Source organism: Gobio gobio (genome assembly GCF_949357685.1).
Source record: "Gobio gobio genome assembly, chromosome: 12".
NCBI classification, from domain to species: domain Eukaryota; kingdom Metazoa; phylum Chordata; class Actinopteri; order Cypriniformes; family Gobionidae; genus Gobio; species Gobio gobio.
The window spans coordinates 27,315,186-27,338,722 of NC_137105.1; the positions used below are offsets into that span (position 1 = coordinate 27,315,186).

The window sequence follows — 23,537 nt, forward strand, 5'->3', positions numbered from 1 at the left end:
AAAACATACTCAAGTAAAAGTACTGTTACTTGTCAAAAATGCTATGAAGGTTATTCCACCTTATACCCTACAAATTAAATAAATAAAATGTAGCTTACTCTTTTATGGATGATTCTCAGTAAGAAGAAAAAAACATGAGTTCAACAGTATTTCGATATTTCTCCAAGTTTTATTTTTTACTGTTTGCACTAAAAATACAACCATTTAATATTTGAGAAAGCAACCAATAATCTGGTAACATTTATGACAACCATTCTGTAGAGGTTTTCTTGCGGTTAATTAAAAAAGGTTGCAAAGTGTTGTACATTAACAATTTTACGTAAAAAAATAGTTATTTCTTAAGACGCATTCATTGTACTGCTTTAATTTCAATGGATGTTTTCTCCGTAAAAAGAATACACTGTAGTGAATGTGGCATACATAATTCACCTTTGAGGTTAAACGTAGTTCTATACACTGTTGATTATAAATGCAGCACTTTGTTTGCGTGTTTGTTCATGACTGTTCAGGGATCGCGGTCCCTTTAAATGTGCTTAACACGTGTTGATGTGGGACGCATGTCTCTTGTTATTTACTGCAATTTCCACAACACTTAAGAAATCAGACCCAAGTAACATAATTTTCCACCACAGATTATTTTTGCTTGCAATTAAGAAAAAAAAATCTGATTTAACCCCTTAAACCCGAAGTGAACCGCCCGCGGTTACTAAGCAACCACCGAATGTAATAACATAAAATAGGTATCATTTTAAAGCTTAGAATCTCAGCTTTTCAATGCATACTCTAAACGAGTGCTGAGTTATTCATCTAAAACGTAGTGTACCGCCCGAGGGCGCCACCTAGCTGTGAAAAAATGTATTGTCATATTTTTCAAAAAATTATGTCCTGCAATGTGTCAATCGCATCATACAGCTCAGATAGTCATGTGTCATATGTCATTTGAAAGGTCTCATGGAGCAGAATACAACAAGCCTAATTGTTTCGGGCTTTGACTAAACTTTTAGCGATTTTTTTTGTAAGTTAAGTCCTGCAAGACCAGACCCATATGTAAATAATATACTGATGCAGCATTCACGTTGCGTCTTTCACTTGTAACTTCATGAAACGTGGAAAATGGCACATCATTATCTACAGCAGATTCTAGATTAAAAAGAGCCCGAAATCACCATAATCTGTCTTTTAGATCTATAGATAGTCCACGTTGAAATATGACACACAAAAAACAGCACAGAAGCACATGAGCGGAGTACAAAAATAACAGTTGCTTAGACTTGCCGTTTTTGCTGATAACTTCATGAAAAATGAGCAGATTCACACGATTAAAAAGAGACCAAGAACACCATAATCCGTCACTCTCATCCAAAGTTAGTACTCATGGAATTATAACCTCACAGGCGCAAATAGGCTAAATATGCTATCGTTGTGCTAAAGTCGTGTTTATGCTTGTAACTTTGTGAAACATTATCCGATCGTTAAACTTGACACATCCTTATTTACAGCAGATTCTCACGACACCATAATCCATCAGTCGAATCATAAGTTATCGCTCATGGCATTATTACACAGTATTGCCTGACAGGAGCACATACGCTAATAAACAGTGGCTTTAAAGTCACGTTTACGCCTGTAACTTCATGAAAAATGCTCAGATCGTTGAAAATGGCACATCAGTACTTACAGTTGATGCTCCCAATTGAAATGAGTCCAAAATCAACACAATCCATTGCGCCAATCACAAGATATTCCTCACAGATGCTTTGTTGATCAGTGCAGTTTTGAAGAATATGGCTATTTATGTTTTATATAGCAGCTAGGGGGTGCCCGTGATGAATTTGATGAATAACTCAGCGATCGTTATGAATTTATCAAAAAGGATAGATGCATTGGAAAGCTGAGATTTTAAGCTTTAAAATAATACCCACCATATGTGTTTTTTTATAATATATATAATATAATATACATAATATTGTAATAATATGTTTTTTATCAGCAGTTTCTCAGCATTAGATTGTCCAAATGTAATAATTTATATTTTCTAAAAATATTAAAGGTGTTTTAACAAATTATACATACTTTTTTTTTTTGATACATAGCAAGACTCTCCTTGCTATAGTTTGAGTTATGAGTCTTTAAATTTGTGTATTTCACTCAGAAAACAACATTTTTGTAAATGTCAAGAACTGATCAAAAAGGCTACCTTTGTTCTAAATGCTGTAACTTTTGATTACTTTGATATCGCCACAAAATTTGTTCCAGATTCAGACCACATATAGGGGAACATCACCAAAAAAAGAATTTTTGTGCGGACCTATTTCCTTCCTGAGTTATTGAATGTTAAATAAGAAATATTTGTAAAATTGTTTAAAAAATATTTAAAAAAATGGCCTTTTATCAGCAGTTTCTCAGCAATATATTGTCCAAATATAATAAAATGTATATGTTCTAAAAATATAAAATGTTTGCTAACAAATGATACCTACCATTTGACTCTCCTTACTATAGTTTTGGAGTTATAAGTCTTTAAAGTTGTATATTTCACTCAGACAAAAAAACTCTAAAAATACCTTCAGGGCTTAAGGGGTTAAATATAAATCTGTTTTATTAAAGTTATTTGCTATATACATGGACTAAAAAAATTTAATATCCATGTTAAAACACATTACATTAAAATATGCACCTCATTAAGCTGACAGAAAGCAGCTTAATGCATTTACATGTTGAGCGAAATCTATGTAAGGGACACAGATCTAGCATTGACAATCGGTTAATGCTTAATCTAATGCATTTTGAAGCCTGGCAAACAATCAAGCTAAATGAAGTGTTTCCAGCAGATGGCACTGCAAGCTCGTGCAGCGCTAACAGAATACGTACCATTTGTGCTTGTATTAGAAAATGTAATATTCTGCGCTCAATTTTTAGTGTTGTTTAAGGCAATTTCACGATTTCAGTCATCATACAGTAACCAGCAACAAACCCCTTTCATAAAGCGTGCCTGCCTCTCACTCTAGGCTGGTCGCGACTCCCTAATGCCATGGTTGATATGACGGGAGTCACACGCGTGACGCATAGTCACAGGACTGATTATTCGTCTTAGCCAATCACATTGACAGGAAAAATATAAACATAATGTAGCGCAGTAAAAGTACCAATACAGCACTTAAAATGTACTCAAGTAAAAGTACACTGTTTTTAAACTACTTATAGTACAATTCTTGAGAAAAACTACTCAATTACAGTAACGAGAGTATTTGTAATTTGTTACTTTACACCACTGCATAGACTATACTTAATTTACATTAATTTTTGTGCTTCGTTTACATAGCCACATACACAGACTGCAACCGAGTGTTCTCTGTCTAGAGCGCACAACAGCATGAGCTTGTATGGAAGAAACGCATGCCTGAGCTTATTTTGGGTTAAGCTGCGTCGGTTTGACATAGTGGAAAATAGAATAATAGAATAAAAATATATTAGCCTTTTTACCCGTTAGGGATGTGACATAAATTAACATAAATTAATTATTAAATAAATTAACAATAAATGTTATTGGCCATGACTAGATTGCAAATACAAATACAAAAATAGAAATTATGTAAATAGACATTAATTAATTAAAAGAAACTGTGATCTGTGAAGAGATGTGCTTGCACTGGTGGAAATAACACTAGCCCATGCTACCGTGACCGTCAGACGGGCTCTGACTGGTGTTTAGAGTCCGCAGCAGTAGCAAGCGTTCCTTCAGCGCATCTCGGCATCTGCAAGAGTTATGGCCTTTTTACACCTGCTCACTTAATTTGTTTTCTCTGATCTGATATCTATAATATTGTGAAGAGATCAGGAGTAAATGTCTTCCGAAATTCTTTCGAGGCGGATTTAAATCCGATCACTCAAACTAGGGCTGAACGATTTTGGAAAATAATCTAATTGCGATTTTGTTTTTTTAACCAATATTGCGATTGCGATTTAATATGCGATTATTTTTTAAACTCTTTATCTTCTGTATTATTCAACAATACATTGTATAGTAATGGTGGAAATCTTTTGGCACCTCATGATCCGATTCCGATTCTGGGAGAGAGAGAGAGAGATAATGGAAGCAATCAGAATACGGGTGTTTCTAAAACACGAGCAGCGCCTCCGCGCACCTGCAGTTAAAGGTCCCATGGCATGGCATTTTTCTATTATTTTATAATGTTTCCTGAGCTGTACTTATATTGTTAGTATGACTTTTACATCATAAAATGTCATAATTTAGAAATAAAAGGCATTTTTTCTATACTGCTGTTTGCCCTGTGGCTTGAATGCCCTGCTTCAAGAGGCGTGTCTGCTGTGAGACTTCAGTAAAAACACCCACTGTTGTGATTGGCTGACATCTTTGCATTTTATATGAGCGGAGGGGGCGTGGTTTAACGAGGCACGAGCAGGCACGAGTCTGCCAGGGAGACGGATGGACCTGAGTTCACTTCACATCAGTTCTCAGCATGTCTGAACTGTTTTAGTTACAGCATATACTTTAGGTTATTAGTCTATTTCTAGTCGGAGGGACTGTCACTCATGTCAGAAAGTTAGTAACTTTAGTAAATTATGGATCAGCGCTGACTGGAGACGCGAACCGTTTAGAACGATTCAGTCCGATTTGGTGAACTGATTCGGTTCACTAAAAAGAACTGGTTCAAAAGAAAGATCGTTCGCGAACCGGACATCGCTAATGTATCAGAGACTGAGCTCAGCGATTGCTAACAAAGTTATTTATAGTAACTACTGAGTTATGAGAGCGCTGTCAGTCAGCGCGAGTTTATTGTGTTTGTATCTGAGAGTTCTGAATAAACACGAGTCCCAGTCACACCGAGTCCTCTTCATCATTATTCTACCAACTTTGTAACACATGCAAAGTACCATTACAGCTGTCGAGATGAACGAGTTAAAAGTAAGTGTTGATAATGGCATTATTTTTAAAATAAAATAAAAGCGTCAGTGACGCGCGTTGAGTACACCGCGCAAACAAAGACACAACAGCAGTAATCGGATGTAATCCAGTTTATTGTGGGCTAGGCTGGCTAGCCCGGATATGCTCACCCTTACCCCCCTTCTGCTTAATCTCACGCCGCGTTTGGTGCCTCCGCTGTGGGCCAGATGCAGTACTGTGGGTCGGGGATGTTGAAGGCCGAGCTTCGGCGTGTGTGAGGTTTATCTCTGCTGATGTTGAGCAGAAACTCATGACTGTATGCACATTTTAGAACCGATAGACGCGACGAGGACGTACAAAAACACTGACTCACAAGATATAAAACACGAAAACACCGTTCTGTCTGGAGAGAGAGAAGCCGCATTGTGTGCACGAATAATAAATAATTAGCTACACATCAGAAATCACTGATCACAGATCAGAAGGAACTGAAAAAAGACTTCTGTTTTCATTTGTACATCCAAACACTGAGAAACTGCCAGCGTTCACTCGTTCACAAGCAATGATGCAATGATCTCTCGACGAGCGTTTGCATGGGCGTGCCAGATTCTCTGGGCGGAGGAAAGGGAGGAAACCGTGCCTGCTTGGACGTCAAACCAGGAGACTTCAGGATTGGCTAGTCTGGCCTGTCATTTTCACAAAGGCAGAGAAAGACAGCCACAACTCGGTTTTACACCGATCAACATTTCTATCCACTTGGGGACAATATTCAGGCTAGGGGAACTCATATTAATGTTGAAAAACCTTCAAAAATTTCATGCCATGGGACCTTTAAAATCTAAGCTCAGAATCACTGGAGAGAGAACATTTTCTCCCACCTCTATTGTAGCCTATAGTATGAACAACACAATATTAGATAGATTAAACACAGTTTTTTTTCTTTTAGGCCAGGCATATGATATGTGTAACATGCCAAGTTGATGCTTCTTCTACAGACTTTACTCTTGCGTGTCACGTAATCGCAGCCTTTGCGGTTAGGAAATCGTGTTTTATCATATCGCGATATTCTCGCAAATGCAATTAATCGTTCAGCCCTAACTCAAACCAGAGCCGCTGCTCCGACCATGTGCATCACGAGCTGCACATAGGGCACCACAAGAAAATGCAAGAAAAACACGCAAACGGCCGCCAGAAGTCTCAGATGCTCAAAAACACAATCATCTTCATTAAAACGAATGAGACTAAATGCTCTTATCAGTGCTTAGGTCGCTCGTTCTCATATTGCGGCCTTTGATCTTGAAATGAGCTGATGATAAGATGCAGCTAAAATCTTTTGCTTTCGTTGATGTGAACTCCGTTAAAAGGTGCATATAGCGCTGGAATTGAAGAACCGATTTATATTCATTTTGCGGAGAGGTGTAAGGTAAGACAAACCTGCATGTTTTTTGTTTATTTTGTTTATTAGTTTAGATTGTATGGCCCGTTTCGTTTGCGAGCTAGAGTAGCATCAGTCTGATGCCATTAAAAAAGCTGAACTATTTTTATGGCTGCAACAGTGTGTTATAGGGAGGGAGAAAAAAACACAGGCTCCAGTCGGACTCGGGACACTGGAGTATTTACTTGTCATGTTATCATAAGAGTCCTATTCATTTTAAATATTGTGGTTATCGCCAATACCGGTATATTGCCACACCCTAAATTAACACAATGTTGATATTTCGTTCTTTAAATATCACGGTTATCGCCAATACCGGTATATTGCGACACCCCTAGTAAAAATCTCCATGACTTCTCTTATAAAACAACATTTAGTTTGTTTTAATTTCTCAACATAGCTTGCGCTAAAATTTGTTTAATGGTAAACACAATAATTCATAAAGTGATCAGCTGTTTCTTCCCAATACTGAGCTTGGCATACTGAAGCCTGAACTTCATTGACATCCTTTTAACCCCTAGGAGTCTGAGCTGTTTTGGGGCCCTTTAGAAGTTTTGACATGCTCTTACATTTGTGTTTTTTTCAGTTGCTTATAAACACATAAATGGCAAAAGTGTAATTACACTGTATTCAGCACAAACTGGGCTACTATAATATCTGAGCAACATGTATGTACATGCTTGTATTTTTGAGATAAAAATGTATTCATGATTAAAAAAAAAAAAAAAAAAAAATTTAAATGAAGGCCTCAAAACACACAATAGATATGTGTTCACAAGACTTTTGACCAATGGGTGTATTTGCCAAGAGTTTTTGCTTCAAACTGATGTGAGAATCATTGAGCCTACACATTCACATAAAACAATACACTGATTTAAAATTTGTAAGACAGTTTTTCTTCACAAAGCCAGTATGCGAGGAGGCGTGATATCTAATGAATAATGAGGATTATCACCTGAGAGGACAAAAGAACACAATAGCCCGCATAATGAGCTGCATAATGAATGAGCTTCAGGTACTTATGTGACTTATCTAGTAAATGCATCTTGATTTAAGAATGTTTAAATATTTAGACTAGAAACAAGACAAAAATTACTAAGAGCATTTTTTTCTACATTTTTTGTACCATTTTTTGTTTTGTTTTTGAAAGTAGTCTCATGCTAATTTTTTTTTATAAATAATTAAATTTAAGATACAATTTATACAAAAGGAAATTCACTTTAAAGAAAGCAATTCACTTTCTACAAAACAAAACAATTTACTTTCTACAAAACAAAACTCGATATTAACTCGATAAAACAAACGTTGATATTAAATTAAAAAACTACTATTAGGCTATAATATTTAAACATCAATATGAAGAAAAATACGTTTGACTGGTACTATATTTATAGCATCTGAGCAGACATTTGTGAATAAAAGCTTTATTGCGGTGACACTAGGCTCTTTTACAATAAACACGTTATAATCTGTCCAAAGCAGGCCAAATAATGTTGTCTAAACAGTCTTGCGTGTATGACATGCAGCAGGATTCATATTTAAACGGTCTTTGTGCGTTTAATATTCACAGATGCTAACAGAATAAACTTAACAGAATAAAGCCTAGCTTACAATCAGCCTTTGCTTTAAGAAATGAACAGCTTTTCATGAGGTTTCTTCATGAGCTTTTCTTCTCAAGGCGTGTCAAAACGATGTAGCTGAAGTAGGCTATAGCAGTACTTGATGTGTTTGAGTTGACGTGTGGGCGTCGACTCTGGATCGCTTCAATATTTGATTCTCAATAGAGCGTGTGCTGAGTGGGCGTGGTCGCATTAGCGCATAATGAACTGGCTCGCGAAAGACTGACATCTATCACTTTTCAACCAGATTACATAAACACAGCATATTTGTTTTTGATTTGATTTACATTGTTTAAAACCTGACATTTCAGCGTTTCTTTTGACATATGTCTCATGTTTGTGAGACAAGTATTCACTAAGCTAGAGGTCCTTTTCTGAAGACTATCTGAATGAACGTCTTTGAGAGAGAGGCTGCAGATCACGCATCATGTTTGTTTTCTTTATTTTGCAAAAAGCAAAACATTTCGTTTTTATTCTGACTGTACACAAAAAAAAAGAAACTTAACAGATTATAATGATGTATAACACTTGCCTGAATGATAAAAAACGACAGTTATTTGAGTCTCTTTGGTACTGATAAGAAAAAAAGAGAGCCGATCGCACCGCCGCGACCGCCGTCTCGAGAGGGTTAAATCCAATTTTCACTCCAAGGCATATTCTCTGTGACCTAAAATATTCCCCAAAATATGTCATGATGACAAAATTATATTCCAGCATATTTCATGAAAGATAATGCTCAAGACACTTCCACAACAATCTTCCACAATCTCTACATTCTTAGATGGCATGGAAAAATGCATTGATTCAGACCCAGATTCAGTCTGTTATGTTTTAATCAGGTTACCAAGTTCTAGCACCAGCTGCTTACTATGATCAGACTGGAGCACTAGTAATGGGTCCTGGAGCTCGCACTGGCCTGGGTGGACCTGTCCGACTGGTCCAAACCCCTCTCCTTATCAACCCAGCAGCCGCACAAGCTGGTGAATATGCCTGTTTTAACCTACTCTTTAAACGAATGTTTTTTTCTTTATGTTTGTCTATTTATTTATTTTTATTCTACAGATCGAACTGATTTACTTTTTCATTTTATTACTTTCTTTTAATCTTCTTGTTCTTCTTTCTGTCCTCTCTTGTCTAGCTGCATCTGCGTCAGGCTCTGGTAACAGCATGTCTGGTCCTGCTAACGGTCTGTACCGGTCCATGGGCTGCCAACAACCCCAGCAGCCTCAACCTCAGCAGCAGCCACCTCCACCCTCCAGCGGACTGCCCTCCAATTCCTTCTATGGGTCTGGCTCAGTGGCGCCCAGCTCCCAGAGCAGCTCGCTATTCTCCCATACAAGCGCGGCACCTCCACCTAGCACATCTCTGGGTTTCAGCAGCACTGGTGGATCTCTGGGTGTTGGACTAGGCTCTGCCCTTGGTGCCTTTGGCTCATCAGGTCTGTTTGACTATTTTCATTATGTTCAGTAGTGACTGTTAAGTGAAAAAAAAAAAAAAGACCCATTAGACCCAGTGCCAAAACATTCATTTCATGGCCTAAGGTAATTCATTACTGTGATCCTGTCATATTTTCCACCTAATTTCACTTAGACTGCCAGTTAATTTTTAAAATCAGTTAGTATGTAGTGCTTTGCTTGTGAACATTAACCCTTCATGTGTATCATATAGGTGTAGAAAGAACATTGAGTTTGTAATTGTTAAATTAAAATCTCCTTTTATGCTCTGGCTGGCGATGGGCACTTGTCATGTATCAGTGTTTTCAACAAAATGTTTGGATAGAATAAATTAGGTTATTTAAATACATGCAAGTACTAATACAATAAACATTTGTAGTTTGTTCAAATACACACACGTCTTTGGAAGCGACTATATTCTACAAAGCGTAAATATAATTTAAAATACGTGTGTTACTAATGTCAAACACAATTGTCAAGGCACCTTTATTTATATAGAGCTTTTGACTACACCGATTGCTTCAAAGCAGCTGTACAGTGATGATAGGAAATTAATTTTGTTTTAGATGAAAAGCTAAAGCAAGTTTTGATTGATTAATTTCTGTTGTAAAAAATTTAAAATGTAAAAACACAAGTAAAACAAATATATTGCACAAAATGAAAACAATGTAAATATTATTATTATAAGTGTGAATTATTGTAAGTGTGAATCAAAGCTCATTAAAAAAAATAAGCATGATTTCATCTCTTAAATGTCTTAGTGTTTGGTCATAATTTAGACTTTTAAAATCTAATTTTAGCTTTATCTCATAATTAGATTTTTAAAGTCCTATTTTCAACTGTTCATCTCACAATGACTTAGCATGTCGTATTTTTTACTTTTTATCTCACTATTATGACTTTTAAAATCATATTTTTTACTTTTTATCTAATAATAAGGACTTTTAAAATCATATTTTCAACATTTTATCTCTTAATTATGACTTTATGATAATTGTAATGAGCTGATCAGTAATATAGTTCAATATTTAGTGTCCCCAACTGAGCAAGCCAAAGGCGACAGTGGCAAGGAGCCAAAATGGAGAAAAAAAACCTTGGGAGAAACCAGGCTCAGTCAGGGTGCCAGTTCTCCTCTGGCCAACGAACAAACAGTGTATGATTATGATTCTGGCAACATTACAGGTCAGAAGTCAAATTAGATCGGACTATTTGAAGGATTGGAGTAATCACACCGGAGACGTGTTTATTGAGGATGTCGTCGTGTTGATGAGGCATTTATTAGATCGGAATATTCGAAGGATCGGAGTCATCACGCCGGAGACGGGTTTATTGATAATGTCATATCGATGAGATATTTACATGGGGGGAGTCTAATTGAAAAAAATGTATACAATGTTTATTAGGGAGCCAGTGCAGTGTTGACAGAACAGGGCTAATATGGTCATACTTCCTGGTTCTAAGAACTTGAGCTGCTGCGTTTTGGACCAGCTGCAATTTATTTAAGCGAGCAGGGCAACCACCCAGGAGAGCATTACAATAATCTAGCCTTGAGGTCATAAATGCATGAACTAACTGTTCGGCATTTTGCATTGAAAGCATGTGCCGTAATTTAGATATATTTTTAAGATGGTAGAATGCAGTTTTACAGATGCTAGAAACGTGGCTTTCAATGAGAGATTGGTATCAAAGAGCACACCCAGGTTCCTAACTGATGACGAGGACTTGACAGAGCAGCCATCAAGTGTTAGACAGTATTCTAGGTTACTACTTGTGGAGTTTTTTTGTCCAATAATTAGGTAACTACTAATAATTAGGTAACTAATTATTAGTAGGTAACTATAATGTTTACTCCAGAGATGTATAGTAACGAAGTAGAACTACTTCACTACTGTACTTAAGTACTAAAAGGCAGTATCTGTACTTTACTAGAGTATTATTTTTTTCTCCTACTTCCACTTTTACTTCAGTACATATTTTCGATGAGTTTAATACTTTTACGCCGATATTTTTTTATGTGCTGCATCGTTACTCGTTACAATTATAAAAATGTTACGAATCATTCCATTCCAAACCCACATTACCGCGCATGAGAGAGAGAGAGCGTGCGCGAGAGTGCGAGAGAGAGACAGAGCGCGCGAGAGAGAGAGAGCGCGCGAGAGAGCCCCGCGAACGCGCATTCACTTTCTTTAAAACAACACGAGCGTCTTGCGCTCAAATTGCTCTCTATTTGTTTACATAGTTAATGTGCACTACGAAGTAACATATACAAACAATGAACAGCTGTATTTTTATTAACTAAGATTAACAAAGATTAATAAATACATTAACAAATGTATTGATCATGGTTAGTTCATGTTAGTTATTAGTCTAATACATTAAAGGGGTGGTAAAACACATTCTTTTGAAGGCTTGATTGTGTTTGTGGGGTGCACTGTAACATGTGTTCATGCTTCGTTTAAAAAAAAATTGCCTTATTTTTCATATATTTGACCTTTATTCTACACTGCTCTGTCCCTCCTTGTAAAACGGTCTGATGCTTTCCGGGTTGTATGAAGCCAGTCCCTCAAAAATACGCAGTGGGCTCAGATTGGTTAGCTGGCCCAGTGTGTTGTGATTCGCTAACCGCAGTGCACGTCGGAAACGTCACGCCCCTTACCTTACCGGAGGCTGTTCAGTATTAGAAACAATGGCGTCAATAAAACCATATGAGCTCGAATCAGACCCAGAACATTTGAGTGAAGATGATCAAGCAGAACCTGTTCAGTCCTCGAGAGTAAAGACTGCGGATCTATAATGATCGCTACTGAATGGCACTGTTACTTTTGTATTTTTAGAACGATTATAGCCAAATATCTGTCGCAAGAACTAACCCAAAACAAACACTAAGCACTGGCTTTAACTAGTAAGTTAGCCAAATCACACACAGAACCATGTTTAGCATGCCTGTAGATAAACAATACATAAAAGCTCTAATCAAAGAATCATTTACACTAATGCCAGGTTCGCTGTTGAGATTTTAACGTTAGGTGTTCGTCGGATAACGTTAAGTATGAATGAGCATTTAACAGACTGGTTTGCAGAACAGCGCTGTCATCTGTTTACTTCCTTGCTACAACCTATTACAGGAAAACACATCGATGAAAAATAAATCAGACTTACAGGTTGTGGCCCGTAAACAGCTTCTGTTTGTAAATCCAGCTTTCAGGACAAGCCGTTGTGCATATCCTGTATTGAACTCGCGAAGTTTGTGGAAGATTGTGTTGTCCTCCGTGAAATGTGCAGCGCGCGCGTCGTCTATCCACGCACCGGCAGTGTTTTTTTCACGCAGCTGACGTTGTGCAAATCTGGCATTGAAATCGCGAAGACGGTGGATGCAGGGAGCCCTGCGCGCGCCTGATTCCCCGCTGACTCAAACACACGTGCATATAACATGCTGTATGTTAAACGCTCTGCAACGCACCCCCGTCCCTATGAAGGCTGAACAGAGCAAGTACCCCAGACCTGCAATCCGGATGAAAATAACAGCGTTTCTTCGGCATTGCGGCAAAAACACAGCCTACTAACGCTTCCCCGCGGCGATACAAAATTGCCTCGCCCCCCTTATTTCATATTCCCCGGAGGAGGGGTTTATGTAAATATTGGGCCTGGTGATGTCAGCAAAACCTGGGTGAATGTGTAGTAGTCCCTAGCGGCCGTTTGCTGTAGTCCTTAGAAACTGATTTCTTTAAAAGCAAATATCTCCCTTTGCTTTAAACTTTGAACGTTTGCAGATGTAACTTTGCAGATGTTGTTTATGCTCAAGCAGCAACATTACACGTTAGCTAAAGTTAGAATAGTGAAATCGTGGTTTACCACCCCTTTAACAGGGTACCCGCGGGATCTTAAAAAGTCTTAAATGTCTTTAAATTTCAAAATCAAAATTTTAGGCCTTAAAAAGTCTTAAATTCGCTGAAGTATTGAGTTCTTGGTCTTAAATAATTTTAAACGGGTCTTAATTTTCCTACGTCCATGTAACGCTACCTCTTGCTCATTGAAATGCTCCGGCAGCGCTTTAGTGTGTGTGTGTGTGTGTGTGTGTGTGTGTGTGTGTGTGTGTGTGTGTGTGTGTGTGTGTGTGTTGTAGTTCGTTCTTTCGCTTGTCCAACTATAGTTCGCTGTTTTACAACTACAAATGAGACCAGAATGCATCATATATTGCAGCCAATCAGCTTTCATGTTATTGGCGCGAGGCTCTTTTGGATTGTACCAGAGACACATCAAACAGATTTTATTCTTCAGCTTCAGTTCTCCAGTTCTTCCAGTTCACGCGATCGTGAAAGCGAAGGCGAATCTTTCTTACCTGCCATCTCGCATAATGACCAAATAAAATTGATATTCCCGATAGCACTAAAAAAGCGATGTAAACCCCGAACTGATTCGCTACTGCCACACGGACCGATGTCAGACTGGCTGCGGATTCTGTGCACGCGTTTGCCGCCTGTCAGCGCTCGCGCGAGTGAACCGAATGTGTCTATTTCTAGGCGCATTACTGTAGGTCTTAAAGTGAAAGCAACCCAATATAGCCTAGCCTATACCCACTCCTGTCTGTGTAGTTAATATTAATCAAACAACAACAACGGGGAAAAACAAACAGTAGCCTACCTAAACTAAAGCACTGTTTGTATCTGTATATTTAAGTTGTACTTATTTGTCCTATTGTCAAACAAGATTCATGCATTTTGTTTGTTTTATTGCCATGTGTGACTATTGTGCATCTGACATAATGATATGGTAAATGTGGCATCCTAATTATGAAAAAAAAAAAAATGCACATTTCTGAAAATGACCACCACCACAAAATCAGTAATTTTGATCTCACAAAAAATGATATATATATATATAATTTTTTGTGAGATCAAAATTACTGTAATATATATTATATATATATATATATATATATATATATATATATATATATATATATATATATATATATATATATATATATATATATATATATATATATATATATATATATATATATATATATATATATATATATATATATATATATATATATATATATATATATATATATATATATATATATATATATATGCACGCACGCACACACGCATGCATGCATGCATACATGCTCACACTCTACCGGTCAAAAGTTTGAGAATGGTATTTAAAGAAGTCTCTTCTGCTTACCAAGGCTGCATTTATTAACTTTTTTATATTTGAATACGCAATTTATTTCTGTGATTCAAAGCTGAATTTTCAGCATCATTACTCCAGACTTTAGAGTCACATAATCCTTCAAAAACCTTTTTTTTTTACTTTCTATTTCAGATAAATGCTGTTCTTTTGAACTTTCTATTCATCAAAGAATCCTAAAAAAATGTTTTACACAACTGTTTTCAACACTGATAATAATCATAAATGTTTGTTGATCATCAAATCCTCATATGAGAATGATTAGTGAAGGGTCATGTGACACTGAAGACTGGAGTAATGATGATAAATTCAGCTTTGATCACATGAATAAATGACACTTTTCTATATATTCACATAGAGAACAGTCACAACAGAACTGTCACAATATTACAGATTTTTTGTATTTTTAATAACATAAATGCAGCATTGGTGAGCAGAAGAGACTTCTGTAAAAACATAAAGTCTTACCGTTCTCAAACTTTTGACCGGTAGTGTGTTTGTATATTAATCCTGATGGGATTGAGGAAGTGCAAGTTTACTAATACTTTGTTCAATTTTAATAAATGTAATTTGCTTTGCAAGTCATTTTGTGATTCTGCATTTCCTATTGTACGTTTTTTTTATTACGTTATATAGGTTTTAAATTTTTATTCATAATGGTCTTAAAAAGGTCTTAAAAAGTCTTAAATTTGACTTGGTGAAACCTGCAGATACCCTGCATTAACTAATGTAATGTTAACAAATCAAACCATATAGTAAAGTGTTACAAACAAATCATTTACTCAGAACACCTCTTGAAATGAGAATATAAGTGTGCTTACCCCATTTTTTTTTTAGTAAGAGTGGTTATAGTAAGATTTAATGTTAATGAACTACAGTATTTTCAGGTTATTTATATGACAATATGTAGAAAAATTACCTACCAACATTGTGATTGTCCTTTAGCTTAATCATTTGAAATAATAAAAACAATATGATGTTCAAACTTTTGACTACTTTCTTTAATAACTACATAACACAATACTTGTACTTTTACTTTCAGTACTTGAGTAGTACATTTTAAAATAAACTACTTGCAATACTTAAGTACAAAAAATGTTGAATACTTTAGTACTTCTACTTAAGTGTGGTGCTTAAAGAGCACTTCAACTTCTACTCAAGTCACTTTTTTGATAAGGAACTTGTACTTTTACTCAAGTATGTGTCTCTAGTACTTTATACATCTCTGCTCTTATCCTAGTTGATCGGACACTCACTTTTTAGGTCTTTAGGGAGTGGACACATTTACGTTTTGTAAATCAAACAGGCTCTGACTCTGTCACTGCATTACATTTACACAAACATGTCGGCAGACTTAGCCTGCTGTATCGTATCAACTAGCATGATCATTAAAAAAGTTCACTAGATCATTTAAATCACAAAATACATTTACAATCACAAAATACATTTACAATCACAAAATACATTTACATTCACAAAATACATTTACTTGCATACATATATCAAAATCGGAATATCAAATTTCACAATCTAGTTGGTTAAAATACATGTTTATATAGTTTAAAAACTTAAAGGGTTAGTTCACCCAAAAATTTTAATTCTTTCATCATGTCGTTCGACACCCGTAAGACCTCCGTTCATCTTTGGAACACAAATGAAGATATTTTAGTTGAAATCCGATGGCTCAGAAAGGCCTCCATTGGCACAATGCACTTTACATTCTCAAGACCCATAAAAGGTACTAAAGACGTTACAAAGTCCATCTCACTACAGTGGTTCTACAATAACTTTATGAAGTGACGAGAATAGTTTTTGTGCGCAAAACAACCTAAATAACGACTTGTATAATGATGACAGATTTCAAAACACGGCATCATGAAGCTTCGAAGCGTTATGAATCAGCGAGTCGAATCATGATTCGGATTGCGTGTCAAACCGCCAAACTACTGAAATCACGTGACTTTGGCGATCCAAACAGCTGAATCGACTCACTGATTCATAACCCTTTAAAGTTTACATGGACAATTTTAGCAAGGCTTTCAGTAAATATCTAATAATATGATCTGTAGCACAAACTTAAAGGTAGGGTAGGTAAGATTTGGTTAAAAACCTTTTTTTCCAAATTTGTTTAAACTTTCTTTATATATCAATACATAATTAAAATGTAAGTACTCTGAAAAAGAAAATATAAAAATTTAGTGTCTGTAGACCTCTCACGACTGTTTTAAAGACAGCTCATTATTTCCATTCAGTCCACCTTCTCCCTTCTAGGCTCTTTCCAAAGCCACGCCCCCAAAACACATGAACGCGCTACGCCGACCCATAGACCGTAAAAGCGTCGACCGCTCAGCTGAAAGACGCATTATTTACCTGAGACGAGCGGAGAAGAAGTGCATGTAGTGACATCATGTCAGAATCACATGTAATAAAAAATCTAACTTTATCATTATGAATATAAACAAATAAGATGTATATTAGTACTCACTATCAAGCTAGAATAACGATACTGGTAAAGTTTAAAATACACACACAACACAGTGTCTACGACACACACAGATACAAGATAAAAACATCAGTAAACATTGGTAGAGAATATAAAAACAAACCAAGGGCCGAAATAAACGTGCAGGTAAAGTTCCCGGTGAACATGGTAAAAGAGTTTAGACAGAGGGTAGTAGCTAAAGCTAACTTAGTTCTAAAAAAAGTTCCTGGATGCGGTGTACTAGCTATTACACATGCATTTTGTTATCTAAAGTTACATTTTGCGAAATTCAACACGACAGCGATCAACTTGAGCTAAGCATATTGAGTATTTATCATCTCTACTAATGCTTCGCTAAGTGTATAACATTGTAACTTTATGCTAAGTAATGTTATGTTAGCTATATTAGGCAGCTACATGTGCTAGTGATACATACTTCATGAAAACGTAAACCAAAACAGTGTTGAAGTAGCCCGACTTGGCAACACTGGGGTGCGCGCATGAGGGCAGATCCTGTAGCAAAAGGGGTGGTAGCCATGGTAGCGAGAGAGAGTGACAGTCGCCCAAGCCAATCACTTGTTTCGTCCCGAACAAAAATAATGAGCGGTGTTTATTGCAGATTAAAAAGTCTAGAGTCACTCGATTTTTATACTCTTTTTCAGAGTACTTAAATTTTAATTATGTATTGACATATAAAGAAAGTTTAAACAAATTTGGACAAAAGTGTTTTAGATCATTCTTACCTACCCTACCTTTTAATGTTTGTTAAATAAATAAATAAATACTCTCAAAATAACCAGAAATAAATGCTTTGGAGCTGTTGTCGCATGTGCCCCAGTAAAGTATAGACATCATGTAAACATGTAGGCATTTATAACGACTGAATGAGATTGGTCTTAGATGTTTAGTTGGCTCTATTTGAGGGTACATATAAGCTGATTTGGAACTGAAAAGGGAAGCTGAAAAGGAGTTTGACACCCCTGCTTTTGGCGAAGTTCCATTACTTCCACATTCTTTTATATACATGCTAAGTCCGGTCACCTTCATTTGTATAGCGCTTTTCATAGTATAGATTGTTTCAAAGCAGCTTCACAGTGATAATAGGAAATGAATGGAAGAGATTGTTTTGGCTGTACATCAGCTGTAGAAAAAAGTTATTGTCAGGCTGAAGTAAGTTTTTGATTGATTTATTTCCGTTGGAAATAATCATTTAGTTATTTACTTTGGGGCCACTTACACGAAACCATTTCCAACCAAATAGAAAACTCTCTATGAGTTCTGGCCGCTCATCTACACGGCAACAGCGTCCGGCGTCTAGAGAACGCAAACCCCGAAACATCTTTGTGTTAAAGCGCGAACCTGCGAGAACGGGATGGAATGCACGTAAACATCAAATATTCAGTCTATAGGTAAATGCGTTTGAGTACGTATGTGCTCAGGCACATAGTTCTTCTTTACAAAATGACTGCCAAATTACTTGCCCGCGTTGCTTAATACAGGAGGCCTTCACAAGGGAGAGTCTAGTTGACACGGTCTCTGCTGACACTTCAGGACTGCATTGTGGTTGTGTCTAGGCACAGGTCCACCATCTGGTCTGGATACGCACTGGACCCAGCAGACTACTGTAAACCTCGGGATAAACAGAGAGACTAATATTAGCGTAGATGCCATTCTTCTTATAATGTAACATTTGCACCAGATGTTATGGGAAGTGTTCCTGGTTCTGACTGACCTAGTTATTGTGGCCTAACAATCATTTAACTGATTTGAATAATAGAAATTGATAATGTTCTATGTGTATGCCAGATTAAAGAGATGTGTTTTTAGTCTAGATTTAAACTGTCAGAGTGTGTCTGCCTCCCAAACAATGCTAGGAACACTGTTCCAGAGGTTAGGTGCTAAATAGTAAAAGGATCTACCGCTTGCAGATGATTTTGATATTCTAGATATTATCAACTGGCCAGAGTTTAGAGATGGCAATAGATGTGAAGGACTATAATGAGTTAAGAGCTCATTCAAGTAGTGGGGAGCTAAACTAAATGCTTTGCATTTAGTGCTTTGTAAGTAATTAGCAAGATTTTAAAATGTTTGCCCCAGTAAACTCTAGAAGCACCTCTATAATGAAATTGGTCTTAGATGTGTAGTTGGCTTTGTTGTCAGTTGTTCTCACCTTGTCTTTGTCCTTCCCACTCTTGTATTCCTGTAGTGTCAACTTCCACTAGCAGCAGCGCAACCCGTCGGGACTCCCTTTTGGCCAGCTCTGACCTGTATAAGCGTGGTGGTAGCAGCTTGACTCCCATTGGCCAGTCTTTCTACAACAGCCTAGGATACTCCTCCTCCCCCAGCCCCATTGGACTGACGCCTGGCCACTCACCTCTGACACCTCCACCCTCTCTGCCCTCCTCCCACGGGTCCTCTTCCAGCCTCCATCTGGGTATGATCAGTTCAACCGATTGATCCAAATAATGGTTTGTTTCCAATTTTGGTTGGGTTGCAAAACACCAAGCAAACCAATCAAACTGATCAAAAGGCCTCTGGTCCATTTTAAAAGCTTTGAATAAATGCACTCAGCCCTCTGACAGGTCTCTGAGCTAAGTATGGTTTATGTTTTGCCCCTTTATTCTACCCCATTCTTTAAGTTTAGTGTATGAATAAACAAAGATGTATGGGGTCATGTTGATTTTATGTTCATGTCTCAATTTTTTAAATTGTGTACTTATTTGTCTTGAGTGAGCAACACAATCACTCCACATATACAAGTTAAAAAAACTTCTAAACTCAACCCTGTTTTCCTCTCTCTCTCTCCTGCTCTTTACAGGTGGTCTGCCCAATGGCAGCGGCCGTTATATTTCTGCTGCTCCCGGAGCAGAAGCCAAATACAGGAGCTCAGGCAGTACCTCCAGTCTTTTCAGCTCTAGCAGTCAGCTCTTTCCCCCACCACGAGCCCGCTACAGCCGCTCAGATGTCATGCCTTCAGGACGCAGTCGCTTACTAGAAGACTTCCGGAATAACCGCTTTCCCAACCTGCAACTGCGAGACCTGCCTGGACACATGGTGGAGTTCTCTCAAGACCAGCACGGATCCAGGTTCCCACTCCTCCTAATTTGCATTTTTTCAGGATTAAATTTTTTTTTATACAGTTTTACAGTAATGTTTTAGTAAGTGCTTTTGCATTAGTTAATTCTATTATTACTAACTAGTTAATTGTATGTTGGTCTTCCACATTTCAGTGTCTGATGTCTGTTTCTATATATATATTGTCAATAATTGTATTGTCAATATTTCTATTTATAATATTTAAATATTAAAAAAATAAAAATGTTCATGTCATTGACAGCTTTTGACACTATTTTTGATTCTGCATGTCTGGAAACAATGCAAAAATAGCTATTTAATGGCTACTATAATACATCATATGAAATAAATATCCTGGAAAATAATGAAATAACTTTGGGAACTCTCTCTATTTAAAGCTAAATTACCAAAAACATTTTCTTTTCCTTTTTTGTCATGTGTTCTGTACTTAATGTAAGATCTTTTTCCTCAATCTCCAGATTTATTCAGCAGAAGTTGGAGCGTGCAACTCCTGCAGAGAGGCAGATGGTGTTTGGGGAGATTCTACAGGCCGCTTACCAACTTATGACTGATGTCTTTGGGAACTATGTTATACAGAAGTTCTTTGAGGTAATTCATTTTAAAATGTCTTGCCCAGAAACGTACTTGGTTAATATGGTTTACTACTTTTTGATACTGATATTATATATTATATATGGGTCAAAGACGAAACAGAGGTTTTCAAGCATCAAAAAAATAAATGTGTAATACAGCTTTAAATTTAGTTTTTTCCTGTACATTAGAATGTGTCCTGTTTAATTTTATATTTTCTTAGCAAAAAATAATGACTATCACACATTTTTTACCATGATTTACAGAAGACACCCACTAAAATGTAATTCAGTGTAACAATATTTATGTATCAGAAAATCTTATTAGGCATATTTAAAACAGGAATCATTTGATGGCATATTAAAAGACTCTATTTAAATCTTTATACTTTGCCACTATCCTTCAAACCACTAGGTTTACCCATTTGCCAGCAAGAAGTTTTTGTAAGGAAGTGAAAATCATTTAAAATATAATAAAATGTTGTATGATCACATTATTTTATATATTTTAATGATTACAGGTTAGAATAAGTATATATATATTTTTTTTTACATAAATATATCTGTTACACTGAATGAAAAAAGCATTACCCTGAATGACGAATTTCTACTTCAGCTTATATTGCAGTAGAGCCCTGCGCGGGACTGTTTTCTTCATCCCGCTCCCGCCCGCACCCGCCGAATTTCTGACCATTACCGCCCGCTCCCGCAACGTATGTGTTACACTCCCGCCCGCTCCCGCAATATGTATGTCCACTCCCGCCTGCACCCGCAAAACTCCGAGAATTTATTCCCGCACAATAATAGAGATGCATTGATTTTGTGTCTTTTCCCGTCCCGCAGGGGGAAAAAACACGTATTTGTATTGATATTATTAAAGAGATTCATGGGGTTGTTTGTTTCGTTTCCCTGGCCTGCATGTAAAAAAAAAAAAAGACAAATACATTCAAATATAATTTCGTTTTTATCAAAAACTTTGCACATAAAAATAGACTGCTTTGCAAAACAGAAAACCAGATTGAGAAACAAAAAACAGATCCCAATTCCGTCGAACGTGACCGACTGAAAGGAAACCTGAGAAAACATGCTTCAACAGAACGTAATGTGAACACAAAATAGCAAACGGACATTTAGAAACATTTCCACTCACTAAACTTCTATGTATTGTTTGTCAAAAACACCAAACAGTCAACTTGACCTGCAGGGAGTGCTGAGCGTTTTTGGTGAGGTATGATCAAGTATCTATGTATTTGCCAGCTGCGCAATATGTGGAGACATATAACGTTATACCGCATGACTTTGCCTACCAAAACAATTGAGAAACTTCTCCAAATGTCAGACTTTCCTTGCTTAGCTTTTGTGCTGTAAATACCTCGTTTGAGGTTCTTTTCTACATCATCTATTGACATCTTCTCCATCATGTCGTTAGGCAACCTCCCTATCCCGCCGATTCCCGCAGTGTTTTTTTTAGCCGCCCATTCCCGCCCGCAGCAAAATTCAAACCGCCCGCTCCCGCGAGATTTACGTTGGGTCCCGCGGGACCCGGCGGGACTCAATCCCAATGTAGCCCTCTATATTGCAGGTCATAAGCTGGCCATCTATATCAAAAAGTGAGCTTGACCAGTAAAGTTAATCACAATTATTCACAACATCTACTTATTTTTCAAACATTCTAACAATATAAATGTTTTTTTGGCATTTCACTGAATGACGTGCGGTTTTGTAACTTAGGATACCACACCATGAAAAGGTGGAATTATCAAATATTTAAGAGCAATGAATTCACTTTTCTGCTGCACCACATGGTCTTCAGGGGGCGTTTTGATGATGTCACAGACTGTCCAATGACTATATGTTTATTAAATGATTTCAAAATGGCTTCTTGATCCTGTTACACTGAATGATCTCTTACAAACTGGATTTTCGGGACAAAAGTCCCCTGGTTATTTAAATACTTAAAAAAATAAGTAAGACATAGTCCTTTTAATATAACACAGCCAACACATATTTGAAAATGCCAAGAAAACAAATATATTTTTTTACTTGTTATTTTGTACATTTATTTAAAAAATCAAAATCAAAGTCCGGACCATTACGCTGAAGGACAATTTTACACTTTGGAACATTATTTCCCCTAAATGTTGACATTTTATTTTGACTAAAGTTATTTGAAATAGTAAAGTAGACAGTTTACTTGCATTTAACATGTTTTTTATGTATATAAAATGACTTTTGTAAACATAATTTGATGCGGACACCAAAATTGTGACATTTTGTCTTTGACCCATATATAATATTAGGGGTGGCACGGTTCACAAAACCCACGGTTCGGTTCATATCACGGTTTTAGGGTCACGGTTTTCGGTTCTGTACGGTTCTTGTTGTTTTTTTTAATCGTTAACACTCCAGAAATTTACTTCAGCATATGATATATATATATATATATATATATATAGCTTAATCATCCACAATTTAGGATACAGTATTAAAAAATTGTTATATCAAATTGTTTCCTAACTGGCTGTCTACCGAGTCCGACACATTGGCGTAACATTTTTCATGTTAATCATATCAATTTTGATCAGAACAATGCACTGTGGCTTTAATTCAGCTGACCTGATTAACAAATTTCACCATGAAGTGTTCTGTGTGTTTCACATTCACCATATGACATCCCGCTGTGAAAAGAAAAAAAAAAATACACGAAAACCCAACACTGCCAGAAGTTTTTGCCCAAACTTCAAAGGCATGTTTAAATTATTAAAACTAGAAGCATA

The 23,537-nt window shown here is 36.7% G+C and overlaps 1 protein-coding gene across 7 annotated transcripts in view; it reads left to right on the forward strand.

Moving 5' to 3' along the window:
* The window catches only part of pum2 (pumilio RNA-binding family member 2), a 243,473-nt gene that overhangs the window by 136,832 nt on the left and 83,104 nt on the right, over nucleotides 1-23,537 (forward strand). For all 7 annotated transcript variants that reach the window (XM_079831666.1, XM_079831668.1, XM_079831667.1 and 4 more), the window contains 5 exons: nucleotides 8,800-8,940; nucleotides 9,099-9,398; nucleotides 19,302-19,529; nucleotides 19,914-20,181; nucleotides 20,650-20,779. In XM_079831666.1, the coding sequence (XP_079687792.1) occupies nucleotides 8,800-8,940; nucleotides 9,099-9,398; nucleotides 19,302-19,529; nucleotides 19,914-20,181; nucleotides 20,650-20,779 (1,067 nt within the window). The remainder of the gene's footprint in view (nucleotides 1-8,799; nucleotides 8,941-9,098; nucleotides 9,399-19,301; nucleotides 19,530-19,913; nucleotides 20,182-20,649; nucleotides 20,780-23,537) is intronic.